Source organism: Diadema setosum, chromosome 6 (genome assembly GCF_964275005.1).
Source record: "Diadema setosum chromosome 6, eeDiaSeto1, whole genome shotgun sequence".
NCBI classification, from domain to species: Eukaryota; Metazoa; Echinodermata; class Echinoidea; order Diadematoida; family Diadematidae; genus Diadema; species Diadema setosum.
This window is the reverse complement of record NC_092690.1, coordinates 22,022,250-22,047,776: the sequence shown is the minus strand read 5'-3', so window position 1 is coordinate 22,047,776 and position 25,527 is coordinate 22,022,250. Positions and strand designations below refer to the sequence as shown.

Here is a 25,527-nt window from a genome sequence, read left to right as displayed (position 1 = left end):
TTTCTTCTTTTTTTTTTCCAAACGTCTTCAGTAAGCATTCAAAGATTAGTGATATAATACTGTCAGTGCCTAAAGCAACTTACTTTCACGTGAAACCTATGTTGTATTCAACTATTGCTTTTAACAAGATATTCTGGTATCAAAATACATGCTCCACGCAACCATGTTAGAACAGTGATTGTTATGAAATTACACTAATATTACTAGCAGTTTTGTCCATTAATTGTCCATCGATTGAAAAAATAACAGCAACAACAATGTTATCCCAAAGGATGGCTACGTTGCTGTCTCAGAATAATGTGGCACGAAGGAGGCTTACACCACGGCACATGAAGAGTTAATAGACTGAACAAAGTACAGGAAGGGTTAATCTATCAATAACTAAAATATATATGTTAGCACTGTTGTCCCATCTTGTCTTTTTCCTCCTCGTAGATTGGTATGGTTGAGAGCATCCCGAGCCTCATCAATGCCATCCGCATGATTCACAGCATCTCACGCTACTACAACACCTCGGCACGCATGACGTCCCTCTTCATCAAGGTCAGCTAGACTCATTCCCAATCTGTTGTGCCGATATTTGCATTAGTTAATTGCTATGGATGGGCCATTATTATCTAAAGAACGTAAAGTGGAGTACTGGCATAATCTCTTAATTCTGAAGTCTTTTTTCCTTCAGAATACTAATGAAATGATTTATTTTATATTTGCTTATGCTTTTATCCTGTTTGGATATTGAAAAGATATAAGAAAGAGCAACATGATGTGATTCTGTGGTATGCCCTTTATTTCTAGTTGTTATACAGACAGGTTGTTGTGACTAGTAAGTATGTGCTTTGTTTTATTGTTGTTAGGAGATGTGATTTTTAGTCTCCCAATTTTAATTAGATTTTGATAAACATTTAAGCAGTCCAGGAAATAGCAGTACTGTATATGGGAAACACAAAGATTACCCAAATGCACTGGTCTCGCTTTGTTGTATCTGCTCTGCAAAGAATCACATTTAGCGCTCATCAATAACATTCTGCTAAAAATAACAGATGTTTGCAGAAAGTAGAACAATTAAATGTATTCAAATGTTTCCGCCATCATCTTTTCTAGGTGTTATCATAAAATGTAACAGGTTCATGAAAATGGAAATGCTACGCCATGTTGTTTGAAAATGTTGAGCTTTGGATGTTGAGATTAGATTCTTGAAGAATCACTTGAAGAGTTTGTTTGCAAAAACCGATAAGTCCATATTTGTCAAATGGAGATATTTGCCATGAAAGGTCAGGAAAAATAAAGAGAATAATAAGAAAATTTGTGCTTCTTTTGACCATAACTTCAAAAATATACCTTTATATGTAGTGACCAATATATCATTTAAAAGGTATTATTTTGTACTTTATGACAGAGACGGTACTTCAAAATCTTTAAAAATGGACGTATCGGTTTTTGCAAACAAACTCTTCACTTGTTCCTGAGACAAAAACAGGTTAGAAACTGATGCACCATCAGTTTGGACATCTTGCTGAAGATCTGCAATGGCCACTATAACGATAGATTCCTGAGCTGAAGAAAGAGTGGTTAGGCTTAGATATAGATGAAGATCCGCACTTGGGCTACATGTAGGCCTAGCCTGGTTCTCTTGCTTGCATCCCATTGGCTAGTTTTGCACTCATTTTTGTCGAGCCCACCGGAGGTGAGGGGAGACTTTAAGGTCCCAATGTTAAGTTTTTATGGCACGTTTCTTTTTCGCCATAAATTTTTACCCTTTTATATCTCCTTTTATCTGTTATATCTCTTTTTTTTAATCTGTTATATCCCATTGGCGTACAATTTCTTGTGCGCGAATGGGTGAGACACATTATGGCACTTGCCTTGTCTTCTTCTCTGCACTTGTCTTGGTGCAGTGTTTGAAGAGAGAAACTCTAACTTATGACCTGTGACAGCCATTATGTCATGACTTTCAAGCTTGCTTCGAATCCAAAGCTTACACAGTTGTAACTCGAAGGCTTTGGTTAGAATGTTTTTGTGATCCAGCAGTCTCGGCGATCAATTTCGTCTTGTTCCCAGTTGTATTGACTCTAAGTGGTACATTATCATAGCATGGTCCTTCTTCTTGAGCTTTAGATTTGGGACATTGCCAAAAACACATTGATCCAGGATTAAGGTGGATCTTGTATTCAATTAGTGATGTGACTGGGCATCTGGACAAGTTTTTAATCTTGTACGTGTGGCCGCCAAATTCCGTGTCTACATTCTCTCTTCTCGACTTTAAAGTGTCCCGGCGTTCAAAGTAACAAAGTCCTTTCTCATCAGTGTTGAGTAGATAATCATCTGATGTCATTTCACGGAGAGATTCTTGTCCTCTCCGTCCGAAACAAATCATAACATCCAGAAACACCTTTTGAAGGCCCAAAGAGGTACCAACACTGACTGCATTAAACTAACAAAAATTGGCAATGTCCTCCTTTTTTTACTGCCACTTTGTGCTTCATAATGCCTTTCCCCTCTTTTTTGAGCTTCACCATCATCACTTTGAAGATTTTTTGGCTCCCGGAAAATTTTCAGGCTTTGTGATGACCACATCTCTTTCAGACTGGCAATGTTGGTGAAGTCCGTATCTGATAGAACTCATGGATTTACATGTGTACAAAGTGCTGTCATCTCGTCTCAGTCCAGTGTAGAAGCGAGTAGAAATCGGTCCAGATCTGGATCTCATACCTCTGAAATCGTGGTCGCCGTACACTTGGCTAATGCCTCCAAGTGACCCAAAGCATATTTGACCACTTTCTTAGTATTTGCTGCTTCACCATCACTGTACAATGCATTGAGATCCTCATCAGAGACGTGAACAAAACTCTTGTGAGTAGGGATGGCCATGATGATCTAATGTATTCACATGTTTACAAATTAGACTTGCACGACCCCTGGATCGTTGTGCAGTGCAACTGGGCCTGGGGTGGCCATGGTTACTGGTTGCGCGCTGGCAGCACAAGTGGGTGTGCGTATGCATCATTGCTTTTTTACGATACATAAGTTCAATGTGCCCTAGGATCTATTACACGGCTGGCTTGCTTGATTTCCAATTCAGTAGAAGTCTATTGCACTGCCATAAAGAGTACAAGTGTGGGACAGCTGATTCTTCTGAATGTCATGTGACCTGCATTCATCCAATGAGATTGCAAGGATCTATACATGTGTTATATAAAACACCAGAATTATACTGGTGACTGCATATCTGGTGACTGCATAGGCAGGAATGAAATAATACATACATATATATATAATATATATATTTGTATACCAAGTAATATATAAAGACATTGCCTTGTCTGTCATTATAAAAAATATTGCCTTGTCTTTCAGTGTGATATAACACTGTACAATCGCTTATGAGTTATATTTTCCCTCTATAGACAATGCTTTCACCTAGCAATGCTTGCCTTGGGAAATATGATCTCTTTGGGAAAATATGACACCAGTGGGGACGTCAAGTTATACACTACTAAGCAGGTAATATCGGTACAATATCCCACGTGTAGGTCACAAACCAGATGGTGACGGCCTGCAAGAACTACATCACGGATGACGGCATGTCCCGCATTTGGGACCAGTCTTACAGGACCCTGGTGGCCAAGCTAGAAGTGTCCATCAAGCTGTACAAGGAGTACCAGACCTGCTTCCACAAGACCAAGAAGAAGATCGAGCAGATACCCCAGGAGCGGCCCTTCGACTTCTCTGAGATGTACATCTTTGGCAAGTTCGACGCCTTCTGCAAGCGCATTGACAAGGTAAAGTTGATCTGCGCTGACCGCTTCCGTCCCCAGCTGATATCACCGGACTTCTTTTGTTCATGTACTGTAAAAGTGGATATTTGTGCGTAACTAATTTTTTGCGCTTGGCCTGGTTAGGAGAGTTTTGCATGTTTTTAATTCCGCGGAATCAAAACACCAACTACTGGAACAAATGGCAAGCAAAAATATTTGCAAGCTTTTATTTTTGTGCTAGTTTCTGATTGTGCAAACTGCGCGAAAATTTTTACTGCGCGAAAATTTGTACACCACGAAAATTTCCACTTGTACAGTACTCAGTCTGTTTAACTGTGCTGGTAGAAAACAACTGTTACTCAGTAAGCAGAATCAAATATTCAATAAAAGGCAATATATGCCTAGGATGCTTATTTAAAAGTAAACGGGTGATTTGACTCGTCCAAAAGTGTCGCATTCTATGTTAACACAAATTTGTTTTGAAAAGGTACAATACTATTACCTTCCATCCTGGATTGCATTGTATGAAGGATTCAGAGAGAACACCAGCTGCAGTGTATAATCCATTGTTAGTATGTGTCAATCAATCGAAATCTTTGACAGATCATTCAAATGCTGACCACCATTGAGACCTACTCTGTCCTGACCACGTCCCGCATCGAGGGCATCGAGCCCATGAGCGCCAAGTTCCAGACCATCTTCGCCAGCGTCAAGAAGAAGCCCTACGACATCCTCGATCACCGCAAGATCGACTTCGACTCTGACTATGAGGACTTCAAGAGCGCCATCTACGACCTCGAGGTGAGAATGATGCAGTCAGAAATTGGACAAATTAATGCAGTTAAATATCAATCATGCAGTTGTTGAAAATGCAGTTGATTGACAGCTTTGCAATCAAATACATATCAATCAGTATCCAAATTTTTTCTTTCCATAGTCAGCAAAGTTCCTACTCATATTGTAAATTTGTCTACAATGACAGGGTGGAGGGCCCAGTTGTCTTAAGAAGTTGGATTGATTGCACATCACTAGTAACCCATTCCTTCGGGAACCTGATATACCAGGTTCCCATAGCCCAATACGCCCGATACTGTATACACCGAATATTTTGCGAGGTTTTTATTTTTCACGAATTTTGCGAGTCAGGTGTTATTTGGGAAGTTAAAAACACGCAAAAAATGTTAACTCTGCTCCCGACATGAATTTAAAAATGTTTCTCTGTATTATTAATGCTCTCTGCAACCATGAATTTAACCACCTGCAAAATCATTGGGAAGTCTCGATTTGCGAAAAATCGACTCGCTAAATATATGGCATATACAGTATCCTGCATTGGCAAAGCTAGAAAGTACACCATCAAAATGTGTGTTGTGGGAGCATTACCAATCAGTGTCATTTTTCTCGTATTATAGTACATGCTTCAAGGCTTTTTGGACTCCTCCTTTGAGAGAATTCCCACCACGGCCCAGGCTCTCACCCTCCTGAAAAGGTTTGTTCTCACCTCTCTTGAGTGATTGCATTGTTCAGACTCTGAACTCCTACATTCTCAGTGACTTTTATGTCTTGTTCAATACAAAGTCTTTTTTGCACAGGGAGGGGTAAAATGCCACATTTTCAATGTCCCACCTTAGGTACAAATATATGCATATTGCTTTATGATAGCAACATTTGTACCACTTGTTCATTTTACAGTATCAATCAAGTCAGAAATTTTGCAAAACTGAAAACACTGCCAAATATACAGCGAATATAAGGCAGCTGATATCTTTTCTGTCGTAATGTTTGATTGACCCTCACTTAATTATTCCTTTTTTGAGAAAAAGAAAACAAATCAGCATGCTTCATCACCAATGGATCTTCAAGAATTACTATCATTGCAAGCTAGCCATCATGGTAATTGAATTGGGATGGCTTTTTGTGAGCGTTTTTATCATAAACCTGTCCCATTTACATGTAGATGTTTATTAAAAGGACACAGTCTTTCTTTGAACATTCTCTTCCTTTCAAAATATTTCAAAATAAATTCACTCGCAGACCATGTACACTTTATGCAAAGGAACGAGATACAGCTTTAATTTTCAAAGTCCAAATCTTGAACAAACAACAACTTCAGCCCAGAATGCATTTCGTGAAGATCCTTAGTGACAATGCGAATATAGACAGTTAAATTCACATTCATCTCAGTTGTGTGTTCAATGCATCTCGTGTACAGTGGTGAGAGGTAGTGTATGGGGAAAACAAAAGGATTTGTTAAGGGGAAGGTACTCATATGCAAATATGCAATCATATAACCCATTTTCCCCCTCATGCTACAGTATAAGCAGATCAATTTGCATTTGGGCATTTTCACATCTGCCACTGACTTGCCTGGTGTCTCTGTGTGTCTCTATAGGTTTGAAAAGTTGAACATCCCCTGTCTGAACATCGATGACAAGTATGGTGTCATCCTGCACCACTTTGGTTCTGAAATAGAAGGAATCAAGAAGGTAATATGCAATATGTCACCCCGTTATTTATATTATATTGGATGGCTATGAATGGGATACCAGGGAATATTGCACGAGTTAGGGCCAATATTGCACGAATCGAAGATGAGTGCAATATTGACCCTAACGAGTGCAATATTCCCTGGTATTCCATGAATCAAGGCCATCCAATATAATTATTATCATCTGTACAATCAAGCAGAGCAAGCATAAACTGCACAAAATTACCCGGCTTCTACTCGTCTTGGAAGTTGACTCTGCCAGTCACATCCCAGCACTGAAAAGGGGAAGCCCCTAAAACTGCGTATGAAACAAACAACTAGCAAGATGTTTGCGCGCTTGTGAATTGTAACAAAATGATGCGCACTAGTAGCGAGCGTTTGCGTATTCAGCAAGCGCTCGCGCAATAAGACGAGACAGAATTGAATTTTATGTGATCTTGAACGCCAAGTTAAGAGGCTTTGAAGTTTAGTGTCTGTTCAAGTATCTAATCTCACACCACGCTGTACTCTGTGCAGTGAATGGGCCCAAACCCCCCCCCCAAAAAAAAAACAAACAAACAAACAAACCACAAAACAAACAAACCAAGAAGTAAAACTCTATAACAACCACAATGAAGGATTATCAAATTAATCTCCAGACATCTTGGCCTTTTCAAAAGCAAGTTCTACACTTGTAGCTGACTGGTATTTACCCATAAAACAAAGTAAATCGAAAAAAATACTGCAAAGAACAAATTATGAAGCAAATAGTGCACAGGTTTAAGTTTGGGATGTTAGTGGAGATGCAGCTCACTCTTGGGTACTCACAGTGTGCAGCTGTACACCATTGTAAATACTCTCGAGTGTGATGCATCTCCACTAATGCCCTTTCACCTGTGCATAATATTTGTTTACTGTAAAACAAGATATATTCACGGCGTGAAAATTTAGCCAATTGGAGTCGATGACCTTTCTCGCGGCATGAAATTTTTCGCGAATTGCCACTGGCATCCAATGCATACTGTGTAGGCAAAAACTTTCGTGTGCATTTTAATTTCGCGAATGTTGCCGCTCGTGGAATTTGCGAAATCAAAATGCACGCGAACATTCCACGTTTTACAGTACTGTAAAAGGCCCAACACAATGGCCCTTATAGACCTGTGAATCCACTCGTATGTGGACCACTCCTTTCATATCTTCTGATGATGTGAAAGTATTAGCTACAACCACAAATAAAGAAGCAACAAACCCAAATCATCAACAACAAAAATATTGTCCAATTACTGACAGAGAGAAGTTATTCAGTCCATAAACAAATATGTATTCAGTTAATAGTACTGTAGATCTGCTAAATATTTCAATGCCATAGTACCAAATCAGAAGTTGTAAGATTGGAATTTGCCATATTGGTGATTTTTTTTTTTTTTAACTAGCCAAATTAAAGAAAATAAAACCTCCACAACATATTCAGAATTTATGAATGGACGAAGGTTACTGTTTTATAGAGCATGTACTTGTTGATTGTGTTTCTTGAATTCCCTGTTTTAACCACTATACTGTGTGTTGGGATTTATGAATTCTGTATGAAAGGCCCTTAGAATTTGTATTGTGTTTGCTAACTTGTCATTGGGTCTGTGATATTGTCTCTCTTGCTCTGCAGCTATATCTCTTTGAGTCACAAATGTGATCATCAGCATGGCTTATCTGTACATATTGATCCCTCCATAGGTATCTACAATGTAACTGTCCGGATTGACTGTGTACTTATACTCACAGAACATAGTGCAGTCAAACCTGTCTATAGCGGCCACCCAAGGGAGATGGGAAAAAATGGCCATTGTAGACAGGTGGCTGCTATAGACAGGGTCAGTAACATGGCTTTTCTCTTGGGGGGGGGGGGTGGGGGGGGAATTGTGTTTAGTGGTCGCATACCACAGGTGGTTGCTATAGACAGGTTTGACTGTAAGTGCATATCTATTTTTTGTTTTAGCTGTACAACAGGCACAAGGATGATCCCCCAATTCCAAGGGACATGCCTCCTGTGGCAGGTAAGATCTCCTGGGCTAGACAGCTCTTCAGGAAGATTCAAGAACCCATGGATATCATCAAGGTAATAACCTTTTTGTATTTATTTGTGTGTGTCCAAAAACCAGCTAGAAGTAGAATGGTATTGATTGATTGATTGATTGATTGATTGATTGATTGATTGATTGATTGATTCATTGATTGATTCATTGATTGATTCAGTCAGTCAGTCAGTCAGTCAGTCAGTCAGTCAGTCAGTCAGTCAGTCAGTCAGTCAGTCAGTCAGTCAGTATTCTTTACCCAGGGTAGCCCCATAAGTGGTTTATACACTGATATTCTTTGGGGCCCTGCAACAGAATAACAAAGTACAACAATTAATTCTACGTACCAGAATAGCAAATCAAGGACATCCCGTTATTAACATTGCAATATCAAAACAATGTCAATGCTGTATGTAAAGTACAGCGTATATCTAAAGTCATGCATCCTACAAGTGATTTGTGTTTTGTTTATTCAGTTTCATGAAGATGTTTAACTCTAGCTGATTTTGATGGATCTTATCTGAATATATATGTTTCTGTGTGTGTGTATGTGTGTGTGTTTTGTCTGGAATGTGTGTGTTTGTGTGTGAAACTTTAAAATTATTTCCTGTTTTCTGTAGCATGAAAACATGTAACTTTCTGGAACAAGGTTTTCTGTTTGATTTCAAAGGATGTATCAATTATGGTACTTCAAGAACAAATGTGCATTACATTTTCATTTACCATGTGACGTGTAATATGCTGTGGTGCAGATACTGCGCGCTTGATGTACTTATTACATTATACGTATGGAAGAAAGTGAAAAAAAAAATATCAGGACACTTATCAGTTACGGATATCCCCTAGCTAAATACTGGTAAGTGATAAGATTAGAGTAAAGATTGGGATGAGGCATAGGTGTAGGGTTAGATTTTTGGATTATTGTTAGGTGTAGGTTTCAGGATTAGGACAACAGAGAAACAGTCCAGAATATCTTTTTTTTTTTTTTCTGGCGTGTGTGGATGTGTTTGTCTGCATCACACCTGATGGTCTGCAATATTTGATGTTGAAGGACAGCACCTTTTGAATATTATGAGTACATTTTTCACATATTAAGGCAGACTTCACTCTGAGACCCCATTTACACCAAAGTAATTGCGGTACCAAGACTGGCCTCGGTATTGCAATTTTTTGGCCAAACCCACTCGGCTGTACTGTAGAGAGTGCTGGGGGGGGGGGGGGAAGGTTTACATGTATGGAGAGCCCCACTACAATGAAGAAAAGAACATGCAAAAGGAATCTTCACTCCTGGGTGCAGCTTGACGAGGCAGTGATAAAGCACAAGAAGGCATGGCCTAGTACTGCAGTGTAGGTGGACCTTGGGCCAGCCCGCCACTGTAAACTAGGTCTTTTGCACTTCTCAGGAAAGAAAAAAAGATTGAGAAATAAAAACAACAGCTAGCAAAAAAAAGAAACCGGAAAAAAGTCAGACTGAAGAGTCGGAGACACAAATAGTAGATGCACAACTTTCACGACACCATGCAATATTTCATGAAATGTTACAGGAGGTACCTGCTGTTATGAAGAGCAACGACGCCAAGAAAATTGTGCGGAATTACAACCGCACAGCGACAGTCCTGATGGAGTTTGAGATCCGCTACCACAGGGCTTGGGTGGACCAGATAGAAGCTGTCAGATCTGGTGAGTTTTTCGCCGCCATTCGTTTTAACTGACTGAAGACTAGTCTGAAGTACACTTTGGCTTGTTTCTCCGGGAAGGTTCTATGACATTCGCTCTCGTGACAATTGCTCCCATGAAATATCTTCATGCTATTAAAGTCAAACATAAATCACACCCACAAACATAGCCCTATTAAACCCTAATCCTAGTCCTCACGTCAAACTAAATCTAAAACCCTGTCACAGCCCTAACCATAGTCCTTGGAGAATATAAGAAGACCGCAGCAGTTGTCGCTGGAGCAAATATTGTGTCACCCTACAATAAAGATATGTTGTGGCAAAATCAACTAGTCAAGGAAGGGCACAGTTTGAGTTGCTGCTGTCTATCTGGTTGAAAAATATGTTTATTTTACACTTTTCCCTTTAAATGCTTGCATAGAACACTGATAGTATCTCATCACATGCTTTGAATTGAACTCAACAGTCGATTTGACTTCGTCGTAAAATCCCTTTAAGTGCCCAGGTACGTAGCGTAACTTTGCCAAGTTTTATCAACAACATTCAGTATATGTTCCACACTTGACCTTGACCCAGTCCTAGATGAGCAAGCCTACTCGGGTGTAGCAGTGTGCCTCAGTCCCACAGGAAGGCTATGGTGTGACACACTTACACACACACACAAAAAGGATTAGGGGGGATTAGGCTATCTTGATTTACTGACAGTTGCGCCATTTGGCGAAGAAGGCACTCCTATGTGCATGCCAGTCAGTAAACAAAGCGCAATAAGGGTTAATGGTTCATCTGCTTCACATGCAAACTTTCACCCTTCCAAATTATCATTTGGAGTCTTCATTGACATATAGATACACAAGTACAATGTAAGTGGAACGTTAATCAGCATTTTTCACTCAAATGGAATGTTGCTGAAACTGAGTTGACGTCACCTCGATGATGTAAAACAACCCACAGTAAAATGCTCTGGTCCTTGGCCAGGTTCAAGGCAAGGGACTTTGTTTGAGAAAGGCAGTGTCATTAATGAGTCTTGTACATGATATAAACTTAATTTCCTGTTGGCTTTTTTTTTTCGTTCTCTATCTGGCAACATTCAAGTGCAGTTGACATTTGTTCATCCGAGTCAACATCATCTTTAGACCCCCTAAAAAAGATTAAAAACAAACAAACAACCAAACACACAACAAAGTTTCAAGTTCATTTGGACTTGATCCTTCCCCTCCAGTAAATAAGTTTTCTCTTTCAAGTTAACATATGAGACATCTTAGAGCTGTATCACTAAACTCTCAAATCAATCCTAAGTTCAATTCAACTAATCTTAGAGATATCTTTTTGAGGAATCAGCCCTCAGAAGTTAGGAATCGTTTCACAATACCATTTGGAAATAATATCTTACGCCCACCATGCCACATTCTAGCATACATCATGAATGTCTATGTATCCTTCCCAAGTAGATATGATCTGAATCTCTCCTAACTTTGGGTTCATTGTTTGGCGTGATATAATGATAATAATGATTATAATAATAAAAGTGCTCATAATAAAAGTTGCAATTTGTATTGTGCACAGTCCATTAAATGAAATGCTGAAGGTGCACTCAAAACATGAAAGGACAAAGATAGTAGAAAGAAGTGGGAAAAATCAAAATATCATGAAATGAATAAGTTTCATGATATAGTTCTCATGTTTAGGGAATGGCCCCCTGGTTCCAACAAACCATTAAATTGGAAAACCATGGATTCTTGTCATGCAATCTGTCTGTATCAACTCCCAGGTTTGCGAGCTACTCTGCTGATTCGCCACCCAGAGACGGGCCAGCTGATGGTGAACTTTGACCCCATGCTCTACCAGGTCATCAGGGAGTCGGTCTGCATGGTCAAGCTGGGGCTGGACGTTCCCGAGGCGGCCCTCATCATCGTCATGGGCCAGGACCAGCTCAAGGCTAACGTTAACTCTCTGAAGGTACAGTCTTTGTTTGTTTTCATTTTCTGTCTGACAAGATGGCTGAATAGCCCATATTCAGAGCTGGTCTGCCATTGGGTCTAGTCATAGTACAATCTTTACTTCGGGCAGGCTACTTCACCAGGTTTTATGCACACTGCTCTTTGTAATGAATGAATGGAAGCGGGATCTTTACCCTGTATCAGATGTGACTACTGTAAGAAGAGGAATGTTCGCTTGCATTTTAATTTCACAAATTTCGATCACGAGGGCCAAGATTCGCGAAAATAAAACTGCACATGAAAGTTCTTGTCGACACTATATGCATTGAATGTTAGAGGCAACTTGCGAGAATTTCATGCCTTGAAAAAGGCCGTCGGCTCCAATTTGCGAAAATTTCTTGCCGCGAAAATATTGTGTTTTACAGTGTCTCACACACAGGAACTCCTAAATTCTGCCTCCAAGGACTGAGGAATGATTTTTGCTCACTGATCAATATGGATATTGTACATTGTGTCACATAACTACATGTCTCCCAGATTGCTCTCTCCAATCTCGCTGATTTTGATGTGCTAATATTGGCAGCCCTGTGGATGGATATGACTGTTGATAACATGACACAAGAAAAACAGTGAGAAGCATGTTGTAATCGCTATATTGTCTGTGGCATATATTCCCACCTCTGGCAGGCAATCCTGGAGGAGAATGCTGCAGCGAGGGCACAGATCAGCCCCATCTTCCAGCAGCTGATGGCGCCGCACACGCGCAAGGTGGACATCGCCATCCAGCCGGGGCTGACCATGCTCACCTGGACCTCCCTCAACCTGGAGGCCTACTTCAGCAACATGCGGGCTGCCCTCACAGACCTCTCCCTCCTCATCAAGCAGGTATGAGATTTTTCCTACTCCTTAATCTACCTGGGGGGTGTTTCATAAAGCTGTTTGTAAAGTTACGAGCGACTTATGAAAGACTGGTGATCAGTTCTTGTGCTGAATTATTGAAATTCTGATAGGTATAGCACATCAGAACTGGTCACCAGTTGTTCGTAAGTTGTTCGTAACTTTACGAACAGCTTTATGAAAAAGGGCCTTGAATCTATGTCTATCTCTGATGTCCTAGGCCATGTTTGAGTGCTCAAAAGCGAACGAAAGCGAACCGTACCTCTCTGTGCCAGATTTGCTCTGTTGAGAAAGCGTACCTCATGAGTTAGTTTTAGAGGGAGTCACACATTTTGTAGCAGGAGGGTCATTCATCTGGTGCGCTTAGTAATACTTACAAATGTCCCTAACAAAGAGAATGAATGAATGTTATGCGCATTCTTCGCATATGAACTTGTGGTACGCTTTTGGTACCCTTTTGGAGCACATCAGGAAGTGGTCCACTTCCATTGCATATGTCTTTCTTTAAACTGCCTCCTGTGCTCTCCACATAATACTTCCTATTACCAGGTGCGTCATTTTAGGTTCTGCTCTATTTCCATTAGAAATGTTCATCTACAGAACTGCTTATCACTAAGGCGCAACAGATTTAATATCACGAGCGTTCGCCCGCGTCCGGCATGCCTTCTTATCTGTTAAGTAGCCAGCTTGGCTCGAGCTTGGCATGCGCCCATGCCGTCCGCGTTCGGGAACGCCAGCTTAAAAGTCTTTTGTTTAGTGCCTTTGTTTCGAACACAATAGCGTCAACTTCACTGCACCCAATCGACCACGAAGCCATCGCTCCATGTAGCAAGCGTTCGGGAACGCCCGGATTAAGTCTTCCCTTTGTCTTGTGCTGAACACTTATACACAGTTGATTTCATGGAAGCTTAAAAAACGGACAAATTAGCAAACAAATGAAACCACCAAAGGCATCGCACTATTACGCGTTAGTAACGCTGTGATTACCTTAATTTGCGTCGACGAGAGGCGTAATCAAAAAGTATATCCGAAAGAGTATTTATTCCCCTTACATGAGCGTGAGACCACTCTTGTAAGCAGCTTCTCAGGTGAAGCAAAATGTGTGTAATGAAGTGACAAGTGTATTAAGAAAAACATTCACAATAGCTAGGTAGATTGACGGAAACTTGACACCCATGGCCGTGCCAGCCAGGCAACAGGCTGGTGGAAATTTCCAGGAACTTCAAAGCAGGTTTGCCGCCAGGCAAAACCGCAGGGTAAAGGAATTTGCGTACGCGCTGAATGGGTCGTAAACATCGTGTCAATTGCATGGGGCCTGGGAACAGGGGCTATGTATAGTAACCCTGTGCTGTATAATACGAGCATGCTGATGGAGACACGTGCTGGAGTTGGCGAGAGCTAGCTGATGAGAGCTGCCTGCCTGAAACCAAGGAGGTGCATACACATCTGGCTCTGCTGAAACTATGGAGCTATAGTACAGTAAAGTCGACACGATAAAAAAGTCCCGATTTTTGCCTTTGTTATTCCTTGAAAATTTCTTCGTCTTAGTCGACATTTAGAAGTCGACAACTCACGTAAGTCGACCTGATTTTTTAGTGCCAACTGAGCTGAAATACGTGTTTATTCCCTCGTCTAAGTCGACATAATTTTTTTTTTCGCTCAAAATCTTATCGCCATTCTCTGAAAAAGAATTAATTTCCCGCGAGTCGGTAATTCGCTAGTGTACGGCGTGGTAGCGTTCGTGCCATGCGTCCATTGTCTTGTGCGCCAGAAATGAAAAGGCATACATTCATTTACATTCTTTGGAGAATTACATGTAGTTGCCTACCCAAAGCAGTTCACTTTCCCCCTTTTCTCCTGCTCGTTATTCTCAAAACGCACAAACTGTGTACACATAAAGGTCCTAGTAGAAAATCATTATCAGAACATGATACACGTGTAGGTGTTTCTGTTTAACCGAATATTCTAACGTTAATTATTCCGAAGCGTTAATAGAAACCTGGGCCCGTTTTTAGAAAAGTAATCAAATGCAACTACATGTAATTAAATGCAACTGAAAATTAAATGCAGGTGTATCAAATCACGAGCAACTTTGCACATAAACGCAAGTGCGTTGCTGAAAAGGCTTGCGTTTGATAATCATATGAAACTAGAAAATAGTTGTACAAACCTGAAACTCAATTGCGTTGAAACGCAACTCTTGAAGTCAAATGAAGTCCATCAAATCACGCGCAACGCTGTATTCAAACGCAAGAGCGTTGCAGGGAAGACTTGTGGTTTTCGTAAGAAACTAGAAACTGTGGTTAAAAGCATCTCTTAACATCTACGGAGGTGCGTTATTGTTGAAAAGTCTTGCATTATTTTGTTTGTTTTTTTCGTACGCAAAATTAAAAATTAAACGCAGCTCTGAAAATCAAATGCAATTGCAAGTCCTTGTGATCACGCGGAACGCTGAATAGACTTGCGTTTGATAATCGTACGAAACTTGAAAATTGTAGGGAACTTCTTTAAAACTCAGTTGCGTTTCAACGCGATTCTATGATCAAATGCAAGTCCATCAAATCACACGCGACGCTGTATTTAAACGCAAGAGCATTGCCGAGAAGACATGCAGTTTTTGTACGAAATTATAAGAAACTGCGTTTAAACGCATCTCTAAACATCTACGGAAGTGAGTTATTGTTGAAAAGACCTGTATTATTTTTTACTTCGTACGCAAAATTAGAAATTAAACGCAACCCCAAAAATCAAATGCAAGTCCATCAAATCACACGGAACGCTGAAAAGACTTGCGTTTGATAATCATCCGACACTAGAAAATTGTAAGAAACTTAAACTCAATTGCGTTTAAACGCAATTCTAAAAGTCAAATGCAAGTCCATCAAATCACAAGCAACGCTGTATTTAAAACGCAAGAGCGTTGCAGAAAAGACTTGCGGTTTCTGTACGAAACTAGAAACTGCGTTTAAACGCATAAAAATCTATACCGAAGCGTGCTATTGTTGAAAAGACTTTAAGAATCATATTTTTTTTTATTTCGTAACGGAACTTTCGCCGTGACCGAACTTAGTCTGCACTAGCAGGGGAAAGACATCGCAACATTTACACGTTTCAAACTACCGAAACGCATCGTGCTTCACGAAATGTCAGTGAAAAAATAGTAGCAAATTATTGTTACTGCAGTTCGCTATTCCGAAGGTTTAAATCTCAGTCCAAAGTTAAATAAGTCCGACGATGGAAAGATATTCATCTTTACGAAGGTTAGTAATCCGAAAGATGTCGTTTCCGGATTAACAATTTTTTCTTCTTCTTTTTATTTCAGACTGGCTCGCGCCGTACAGAGCGGTAATGTTGCGAATCGGAGCGCGAGAACAATTCATTTTCAGAGTATGGCAATAGAAATTTAAACAAAACAAAATCACATGGCGACTTAGGGAAGGAAAATCACACATCCTATTTCAACTTAGTCGGCACTGAAAAATTATCTCGACAGAATCATACGAAATCACACGCATATCTTCACAGCAACGCACTTGCATTTAAATCGCAAAGTTGCATGCACTTTGGGGAGTATGCGTTTGTTTTTTCAAATCAAATTTAAAACGTACAGTGTCTAGAAACGGGTCCAGGTTTCGGATCCCGCTCTTTCAAAATCTCTCAAGAGATTTGGGTTTTGTGCAATGCCGTTACTAATCCGCGTGTGCTTGTTTCGCAATAAAACTCGAATGAAGATGTACACAGCGATAGAGGCTCAGCTCAGTAGATACCTGCCTCCAGTGACAATATTCATGTATACAACAAAAGAGTTTGTGAGCCCATTAGCGCAATGTCTATTCATGACTATGTGTAGCTGGTGCCCGATCGATACTTTCATTGTTTGATGGCACATGTAGTTGACCATGGAAAGGGGATACCTGTATAGGCCTACAGCTTGACTGCTTCCGCACAGGAGGAATACCAACCTGTCCATTCTCAAGTCGACCTGCAAAGAGAATCTCGCTTTTGAGCATTTCAGGCTCTTGGAGATGTGGAATTGGGTTGCGTAAAGCTAAAAGCCGCGTTTACACCATGTTCCCGGCAACCACGGCAGTCACATTTTCAGGCCATCAAGGACAAAACGGGACGGACGTGAAACAACGCTGTGAGACGAGATAGGCAAATGTGACAGGCCGTGATTGCCGTGATTGATATTCGTTGATGTGACAAATAAATACGATTCATTAATCAGAAACCGCACGAATTTTGTGATTCTAAAGGTGCATTTATCGGGATATGAAATTAATTACGTTACTCTGAAAACGAATGACACAACCTGTTCCTTTTAATTTCTGGGATTAACAAAACAGAAAGCAAAGCTTATTTAATTTTCGGATTTTTAGTCTGACATTGGGGGTTAGTAGTTCGGAAAATAAGTATTGAAAATCTTTGAGGCAAGAAAATACGTTGAATTCTTATTATGGCATCGTTATTTCCTTTGCCTTATGTTCATTATTCCGAAAGAAGAATAAGGTTCGTAAATCCGATGGTTCTTTTTGCAGAACCCGCAAAACACGCAAATTTGATATGCCTTAACTAATAAATTTGTTAATCCAAAATTGTATTAGGGCTCGTTAATACCATTTGTGGCATTATTCCGAAGGTTCGTAAATGTGAGAATGAATTACGTGCATGGTACGAAACTTATATCATTTTTGGCTAAAAGAAAATTAGAAACGCCGAATCTTTTCCTGTGACGGGAATATGGGTTTATTTCTGAACGTGACATCGTTTACTTCTTTGCACGATATTCATCATTCCGGAAAAAAAAAAAAAAAAAAAATCAGATGGTTCATTCATCCGAAAATGGAAAAAAGGTGGGTCGTTTATCTGTAAAGGAATTATCATATTCGTGGTAAGAAACTTCGTTTTCGAATCAGCTATATAACGTCCGAAATTTCGAAACTTATAAGAAAAGCGAACCTTTAGCATATTAAAATAGCGAATCGTAACAGTTTTTTTTTTTTTTTTAATCGAGCAGTGTGGAATAACATATATCCGACATTTATTTTAGCATGGTATGGAGCAGAATGTTACTGCTATTCACTTCCAAAAGTAAAAGCAATCATCTGACATTTATTCTGGCATCTTCTGAATGTTATTGCTATTTACTTTCGAAAGTAAAGCAAATATCCGACATTTATTTAATCACCGTATGGAATTGAATATTACTCTGATTCATTTCCGAACGTCAGAGGAAACATTCGACATTTATTTTAGCATCTTCCGGAGCCGAATGTTATCCTTATTCATTTCCGAATGCAAAATCAATATTATCTGACATTAATCTAAGCACCGTACGGAGCTGACTCTTACCGTTATGCATTTCCAAAAGTATAAGCAAACATCCGACATTTATTTTAGTATCATACGGAGTCGAATATTACCGTTATTCATTTCCAAAATTAAGAGCAAACATATGACATTTATTTTAGCATCTTCCGGAGCCGATTGTTACCGCTGTTCATTTTCGAAAGTAAAGGCAAACATCCGACTTTTTTAGTGGCCCGACGTGCGTTTTTGGTGGCCCCGAGCCACCGGGCCACCGTAAGTGTCGAGCCTTGACTAATGTCATCGAAAAGTAAACCAGAATGCAACTTCTCGCTTGTGAATTATTGCTTGTGAATAATCGCAAAACTTTGGCAAAACTTTTGGAATACCAGCCCTGTTCATGACGCTTGGAAACTGCGAGTCGAGAGAATTTTGCGAACTGGTGCAATGTTACTCCGTAGCGTAGGCGACTGTACTTGACGATTAAAAATGCATGTGGAGTCGCAATCGTTTGTAAACTGTCTGAAGTGCGCGATTTCTCTCACCCTGTTTTTTGCCACGCGATTTATTTTTAACTGGCAAGAACGATGTGGAATTCTGGCGTCCACCGTAAATTGTGCACTTGCCGGCGCAAATTGTTCTTTTCATAGGTGAAGCCGTGCGCGGAAGGCACGTGGTTGGGATAATCCTTGCGTTCCTAAAGCGGAAAGGAACGCCATGAATGCGACTTGTGAGCAAGTCCGTTCTGTTGCGTCCAAGGAACGCCCTCATTAGGCTGATGAATAGAGGGATTAAGCCCCCCATTCTGCACGCAGGAGGAATAGGGGCGTCCCCTAACAAAAGGAGGAACGCGAGCGTTCCCCATGCGGCCGAACGCTCGTGAAATTAAATCTGTCACGCCTAAATGCCTGCAGTTTAATGTTTGCCAAGATGTATCAAGTTACACACCTTTCTTCTAATTAGAGTATACTTCATATGAGGACATTCCTCGAAGCTCTGATACAGCTACTTGGAATAATATAGTTACCTGGCGTTTTACCATCTGGTCATATAACACACCAGATATTAGATAATGTCCATACTACCCAAGGCTTACTGGAATTGTCATAGCAGAAAGTTTCCGAGTGGTATGCACCAAATCAATGTAGAGTTGAGGTGCGATTACATCGAAATTCATATCACTTCCCAACATGTATTGCAGGTGAATGATATACGCGAAGCCCGCATCGACTCCGGCTTGTCCACCATCGCCAACACCACCCTGGTGGAGCTACCCCAGAGCGATGCCTGGACTGCCGAGGAATTCATCGTAAAGACCCAGGTAAAGTGATGTCGGTTGTCATCACATTGATTTCAAGCTGCATATCTATGCTGATTGATGTTGGATTATTGAAATGCCATTGCTGTAATTGATGCAGGTGCATTTATTGTGTGGGCTTAAGTTCGCACTCAGTGCGATGTCATGAAACTTCACATGATTTTAAACTTTGCCTTTATACAAGGATCGCGATGTCCTTCTCTCAGTAGCATAGTCAATGTGACCACCTTGGCAAATTGCCATAGCTTCGCAGCATGGAAACTTTGGTTTTTTTTCCACCCGCAGGACGAGTTATCAGATGTCATTAAGAATGCTTTTGTTATGTATGTACATACAACTGTATCACATAATCTGCCAGGACTTAGTCAATCATAATGCCATGATGGTAAAGAGAAGACAGCTGAAAGAATGTGTGAGTACTCGACGAGTATCTGTGGAAGTGATTCGTGTGCCAGTAATTTCGTGATTATCCTGAATGCACCGTACACAGTCCTGCTGTGAGCAGAAGGTGTTTGCCCTAGACAAAGTCAGCATGCGCGTGGAGGAGGCTGTGACAGAGCTGGTGGATCTTTTCATAGAGCAGGCACAGCGTGTCTCCGCCCACCTTAGGCCGCCGAACGCGGACGCAAAGGACGACTTGGCTTCGGACGAAGGTTAGTTCACACGTATACTCAACGTGCCGCACACAGGAGCTGGAAAGATGCCTTGAAATACATCCATAAGAAATTGCCATTTCCAGGATGCAGGGGGCTTTACCTCGTATTGATAATTATGTCTTAACGTGTGAAAAAAGTGCTGTAAAATTTGACACTGAGTAACCACAATAGGATATAATTGCAATATTTATCTAGATTCTATAATGGAAAAAAAAATTCTCATCCAGAGTTTAGTAAATCAATCACATACCACTGTTGCAATTGTCTGTGTTGTTGATACTGGAGAGAGTTAAAAGAAAAAAAAACAACTTATTTCATCTGAATGGAACCATCCATTTTCATATATTCACTTTAGTTACTCCAGAATGTGAGTTACAAATGTAAGTAACAAAACAAGTTAAGTAGGTGTTGGTTTAAGTAAAATTTCCTGGACAAGATACTTTGTATAGACAAGTTGGCAGCGTAGGTTGCAAGTTGAATTTGAAGGCGCAGGTCAGCATTCATCGACATTGATTTCTGGATTGTACAATTGCAAGTCACAAGTCAAAGGTTAACCCATTAAGGACGAGTCCTGAGTATATTCAGGCAAGTATCCATGGGAAATGTGTGTTGTGGCAAAATCAGCCCATCCTTAATGAGTTAAAGTCTGAGATAAAGTTAAACTAACATAGTTAAGTTAAACTCCCCGATACCCTCCATGCTGTGAACAGCCAAGAGCGAGTTGGGTGAATCCGAGCTGAGCCTGTCCACCCTGGAGAGCCTTGAGGATGAGCAGCTCCTACAGGAGGAGTGCCAGGAACTGGTGCTCCACTTCAACCACCGCATCCTGGAGGCGTTGCTGCGGGCAACCCGCAACGCGCTGGACTCCATCAAGAAGCGCGTCTTCTTCTCGACGTAAGTCCAATCCCCGCAATTCCTACCTCTACATGTATGCAAGGGGTATCTTAGATAATAGTCAAAGACAAAATTATTATGTCAATTTTGGCAGTCCGGAATTTCAGTTTCTGTTATTTTCTTTTCTTAAATAGTGGAAGTGGACACCTTTAATTCCTTTATCTGGGTGATTAGGTAAATTTGTAAATGATAAGTTGTTGGCAAGATATCTTGGTTGTAATGTGGTATGGAATCAGGTGGCACTTTCGAATGTTGCTGGGCTGGAAGTGCTACTACTGAATACCTGCTGCCATAGTTGTGTGTATATGTGTGTTTTATGATGGTTCCACTTTGCAACCTGCAAAACATTTTGTAGATTAGGTCTAGGATCTATAGATAGAGAAAAGTAGATTAAATGAATTAAAACCAAAACCAAAACAAACAAACAAAAGGATAACAAAAACAAATAGATAGGGAGGGAGAAAAAGAGGTAAAAGGTAAGAGAGGTATTGTAAAAGTGGAAATTTTCGTGGTGTGGAAGTTTCTGTACATTTTGTGTGACCAGAAACAAGTATGAAAATGAAACATGAATAGTTTTGCACGTCATACATGTATGTTCCACTGAGAAATGTTTCAATTCTGCGGAATTAAAAACATGCAAAATTCATCTTTCCCAGCTGAGGGCAAATATTACCACATTTACAGTCGATAAATAATGAGAGAGAACAAGAGGCAAAAAAAAAAAGAAAGAAAGATATTTGTACTTCATCTTAAAGTGAAAATATCCTGTTTATATTTCACACAGACCTATGGGCAGAGGAGGCTATGGAAGGAAGGCTAGATTCAGGGACAGGAAGAATCCATTCTTCAAAATCAGCGTGGCTCTGGCAATCCCAAATGTGGTAAGGATTTCTGAGATGTCTATTTTGGATTTTTTCCCCCAGAACTTCAGAGAAAATAATTGTTTTGTTTTGCTTTTCTCTGGGGGAGGGGCATTGTTTAACTATTGCTCCCACTTATGAAGGCTCAAGAGTGCTAACATCTTATTATATTATGTTTTGTTCAAAAAAATCCCTGAAAAATTCAGTTAAAAGGAAAGGTCAAGATTTGTGCCTGCACTTGCTCTGTATGTTCTCCATGATGAGGTCCCCCCCCCCCCCCCCCGCCTCAATTTGTTGCTATGGCATGCAGTAACGTTTTTGCAGTTCAAGTTGTGTACTGGGTGGTTAAACAAAATTAAAGACAATTGAATGATATCATCAAATTTTCAAGAGAACATTTGTGTGTAGGTCATCTGGAATGAAATCTTCACCTCATCTCATATGCATATGTGGTTTCTGTTGTTGTTAGTGTGTTCTGGGAAATGTGAAACCTTCAAAAGTTTCATGACTTTCTTTTTTATGAAACCTCTACCATGTTGTCTGTCTGATTTGACTTCATTTGTCAAAGTTAATTTGAATGTGTGAAATTTGCATTTCAATGTTTTCTGTCCCATGGACTATGGACAATGCTAACAACACTGCTGAGGTTTCTGTGCCCATTGGCACTCAAAGAACACTCATGGTTAAATGAAGCTCTTGAATGAACTCAATGGGGTCTTCCCATCCAGGTCAGTCAATGATTGTTTCTGTCACAGGTGCTGCAGCCGAGTCTGGATGATGTCCAGCAGGCGCTGAACAAGGCCACAGCCTGTGTCCTGGAGGTCAGCCGTGGGGTGGCCCAGTGGGGCCAGAAGCGCTTCAGGCCGGCCGTCCAGCCGTCGGTCACCTTCGAGGAGCCCGGCAAGCACAGGGCAGCACCCCCATCAGGTGGGCAAGCACTGATTTGTAGGATTATGAACTGGTCTGCCAAGTCTCCCATATTCTGCAGGAGACTTCCTTAAAACTTCAGTATACCCCCATGTCTAGACGCTTTAAAGCAAGACATTTGTACGACATGAAATCTTTGCGAATTGGAGCCAACTGCCTGTTTCATGGCATCAAATTTTCGCAAATTGCCACTGGCATCCTATGCATTTGAATGTGGGGCAATAACTTCCCCATGCATTTTAATTTTGTGAATGTTGGCTCATGAGATTTGCGAAATTAGAATTCATGCAAACATTTCTGGTTTTGCAGTAAGAGAATATACAAAAAAATAGTCAGTAATGATTCAGTAATTACTTTTGCCAACTTCACAGGTGCACATAAGACATGAGTATGTTCCATATTTCGATGGCTGAATGTTGGCAGCCCTGTGTTAAGCACAGAATATGCACATATTATGTATCTTGAAGTCGTGATATTCTTCCATTTACAATGTTCTTCAGTTTCCTCATATTTTATTTCACACAGTACAATATGTAAATGCATACCACAGTGAATTGTATGCTATCATGGGTTCATACAAGAGTTTTTTTTTAATGTTAGCCTACATGTACATGTAAGTGCCACTTCATTGTTGTTGTGTGTTTAATTTAGTACTTAAGCATTCCAACAATGGTAGTCCTTTTTTTCCATAAGATATATTGTCCATTCTCAAAATGTAGCCATTTTGGTTAATTTGATCTGAGAAACATGTTTCAAACAGTACACTGAACAGTTACAGTGTAATTGATTTCATGAGTTTGACGTGAAGACTTCAACCAATGAAAATTTACTTCCTATGAGTATATTGGATGTACTCAACATGTAGTGGTAATGGAAGTGTCTAGAGTAGCAATATGTGACCCTGCATCACAAAACAAACAAAAAGTCGCCAGACATAGATTTTTAGTTAAGGATAGATTCTGAAAGAGCAGACTCTAAGCTTTAAAACGATGTATAACTCAATTCAAATGGACTCTTCTAACCTATCTAGATATTGGAAAGCAAGTGCACACTCTGGAAAAGTGTGAACAGAGAAAAGAAGCTTTGAAGTCACAGGGTCTATCTGAATTCAGGCGCTTAATCTTTACCAAACCGTGCTAGCTGTGAGATGAATGGGACAAAAAATATATCTGATCATTCTACTTTCACCCAAAAAAGGGTTGTAGAAAAACTGCTCAAAACACACTTTCCCATTCATGTTATCATCCCAAACTGAAGAATAATGTAGAAGAAGGATAGCTCTTTCAGAAAATATGAAACACTCAAGATTGACTCAGTTGACCCATTTCACCTTTTTAGAGTCCTCATGTAAAATCAAGGGGTGCCACTTTTTGTTCGTTTTGTGATGCATGGTCACATATAATATCGATATGTCTACTGCTCACTGACCTCAATGCAATCACGCTGGCCAGCAGCACGACCGCTGCAGCCAATCCCGCCCCAGAAGTTGAAGAACTACTACAAGAGCATCGCGGACCACAAGGACATCCAGAAGCTGCAGATGATGCTGAGCAATGCCATCAGCCAGGCCCGGCCCAAGATCCAGGAGTCCCTAGAGGTCTTCTCTGGCTACCAGTTCCTGTGGGAGGGGGACAGGGATGAATGCGTCAAGGTGGTTTATTCTAGATTAGTTGTCGGAGAGTTTTTCTTGTGCTTCAGATTTATATGTAATTAAAGTCATATGCCCCTGAATGATGATAGGGTACAATGTGGAAATTTCTCCCAGCTGTTGGCATTTGAAGCATTACATGTCCTTCACAGATTATGAGACGGGGAGAAACTTTGTGTATTTTGTTCATTCATCTGATGCTGCATGTTTTTAGTATGAGTATTACAAGTGAATATTGAGGCTATATTGATTGTGTCATGATCATGTTAATACAATCATCAAGCCATTATTATTACTGATAGCAGTGAATATACATGTATGTATATTTGTTCTACACAGCGCTACACCATAGTTATGACCACATACAAATGTTGTCATGGTAGGCGAAGCAAATAGTAAAAGTGGGTAATTGTAGAATGTGTATTTCTTTTATTTTTTCTGTTGAACTCTTACATTCAACCCCCTGGACACTGTGTTTGACAGACTTGTACACCTGTGGGTGAACATGTGTCTTTCACCAAGATTATCAAAATGTACTTTATAGAAGAAGATGCTGTTCAAAGCATTGACTATCTATAGAGTCTCTTCCCACCTGTCAGCCACTCATGTTAATGAATGAATCTTACAGACGTTCATCGCCACGGAGCCCATCTTGTCTGAGTGGAAGCAGGAGATCCTCAGCTACCAGGAGCTGGAGTGCCAGATAGAGGAGATTGATCCCACCATACAGGTTGGGGCCATTCAGCTCTACACAGGTGGGTGAAGGAATGAGGCACAGGGATGCCCAAGGGCATGGGATTGGTGGGGGAATATTTAATTTATATCAGTGAAAAATGTGATGGCTAGTTTATGGAAACTTTCAATGTCTCATGTTCTTGATTAAGAATCAGTGACATTGTGCAAATTCAATTAGGTGATGGCATCATTACAAGCACATAAGCCTCCCAAAGGTTTGTCTGTTAAAATTTATCAGAATTGTTTTTTTTTTTTTTCTGTAATTCAGGAAATGTAACTTGAGGTGTTGAAGGTCAGAATTGCAAAGTCATAATTTCAGAATAATAGGACAGGAAGACGTAACTTTATCTTCTTGAATACACTTCTGAAATGGAAATGTTCAGG

General features: G+C 40.3%; 1 protein-coding gene across 1 annotated transcript in view; it reads left to right on the top strand.

The window, feature by feature from the left end:
• Positions 1-25,527, top strand: part of LOC140229467 (dynein axonemal heavy chain 8-like) — a 119,359-nt gene that overhangs the window by 23,952 nt on the left and 69,880 nt on the right. Inside the window, exons 9-24 of the mRNA XM_072309721.1 lie at positions 436-543; positions 3,531-3,779; positions 4,359-4,556; positions 5,168-5,244; positions 6,148-6,241; positions 8,213-8,332; positions 9,833-9,968; positions 11,733-11,920; positions 12,589-12,786; positions 19,307-19,426; positions 19,914-20,076; positions 20,790-20,973; positions 21,758-21,854; positions 22,589-22,760; positions 24,215-24,411; positions 25,037-25,163. Of these exons, the coding sequence (XP_072165822.1) occupies positions 436-543; positions 3,531-3,779; positions 4,359-4,556; positions 5,168-5,244; positions 6,148-6,241; positions 8,213-8,332; positions 9,833-9,968; positions 11,733-11,920; positions 12,589-12,786; positions 19,307-19,426; positions 19,914-20,076; positions 20,790-20,973; positions 21,758-21,854; positions 22,589-22,760; positions 24,215-24,411; positions 25,037-25,163 (2,428 nt within the window). The remainder of the gene's footprint in view (positions 1-435; positions 544-3,530; positions 3,780-4,358; positions 4,557-5,167; positions 5,245-6,147; positions 6,242-8,212; positions 8,333-9,832; positions 9,969-11,732; positions 11,921-12,588; positions 12,787-19,306; positions 19,427-19,913; positions 20,077-20,789; positions 20,974-21,757; positions 21,855-22,588; positions 22,761-24,214; positions 24,412-25,036; positions 25,164-25,527) is intronic.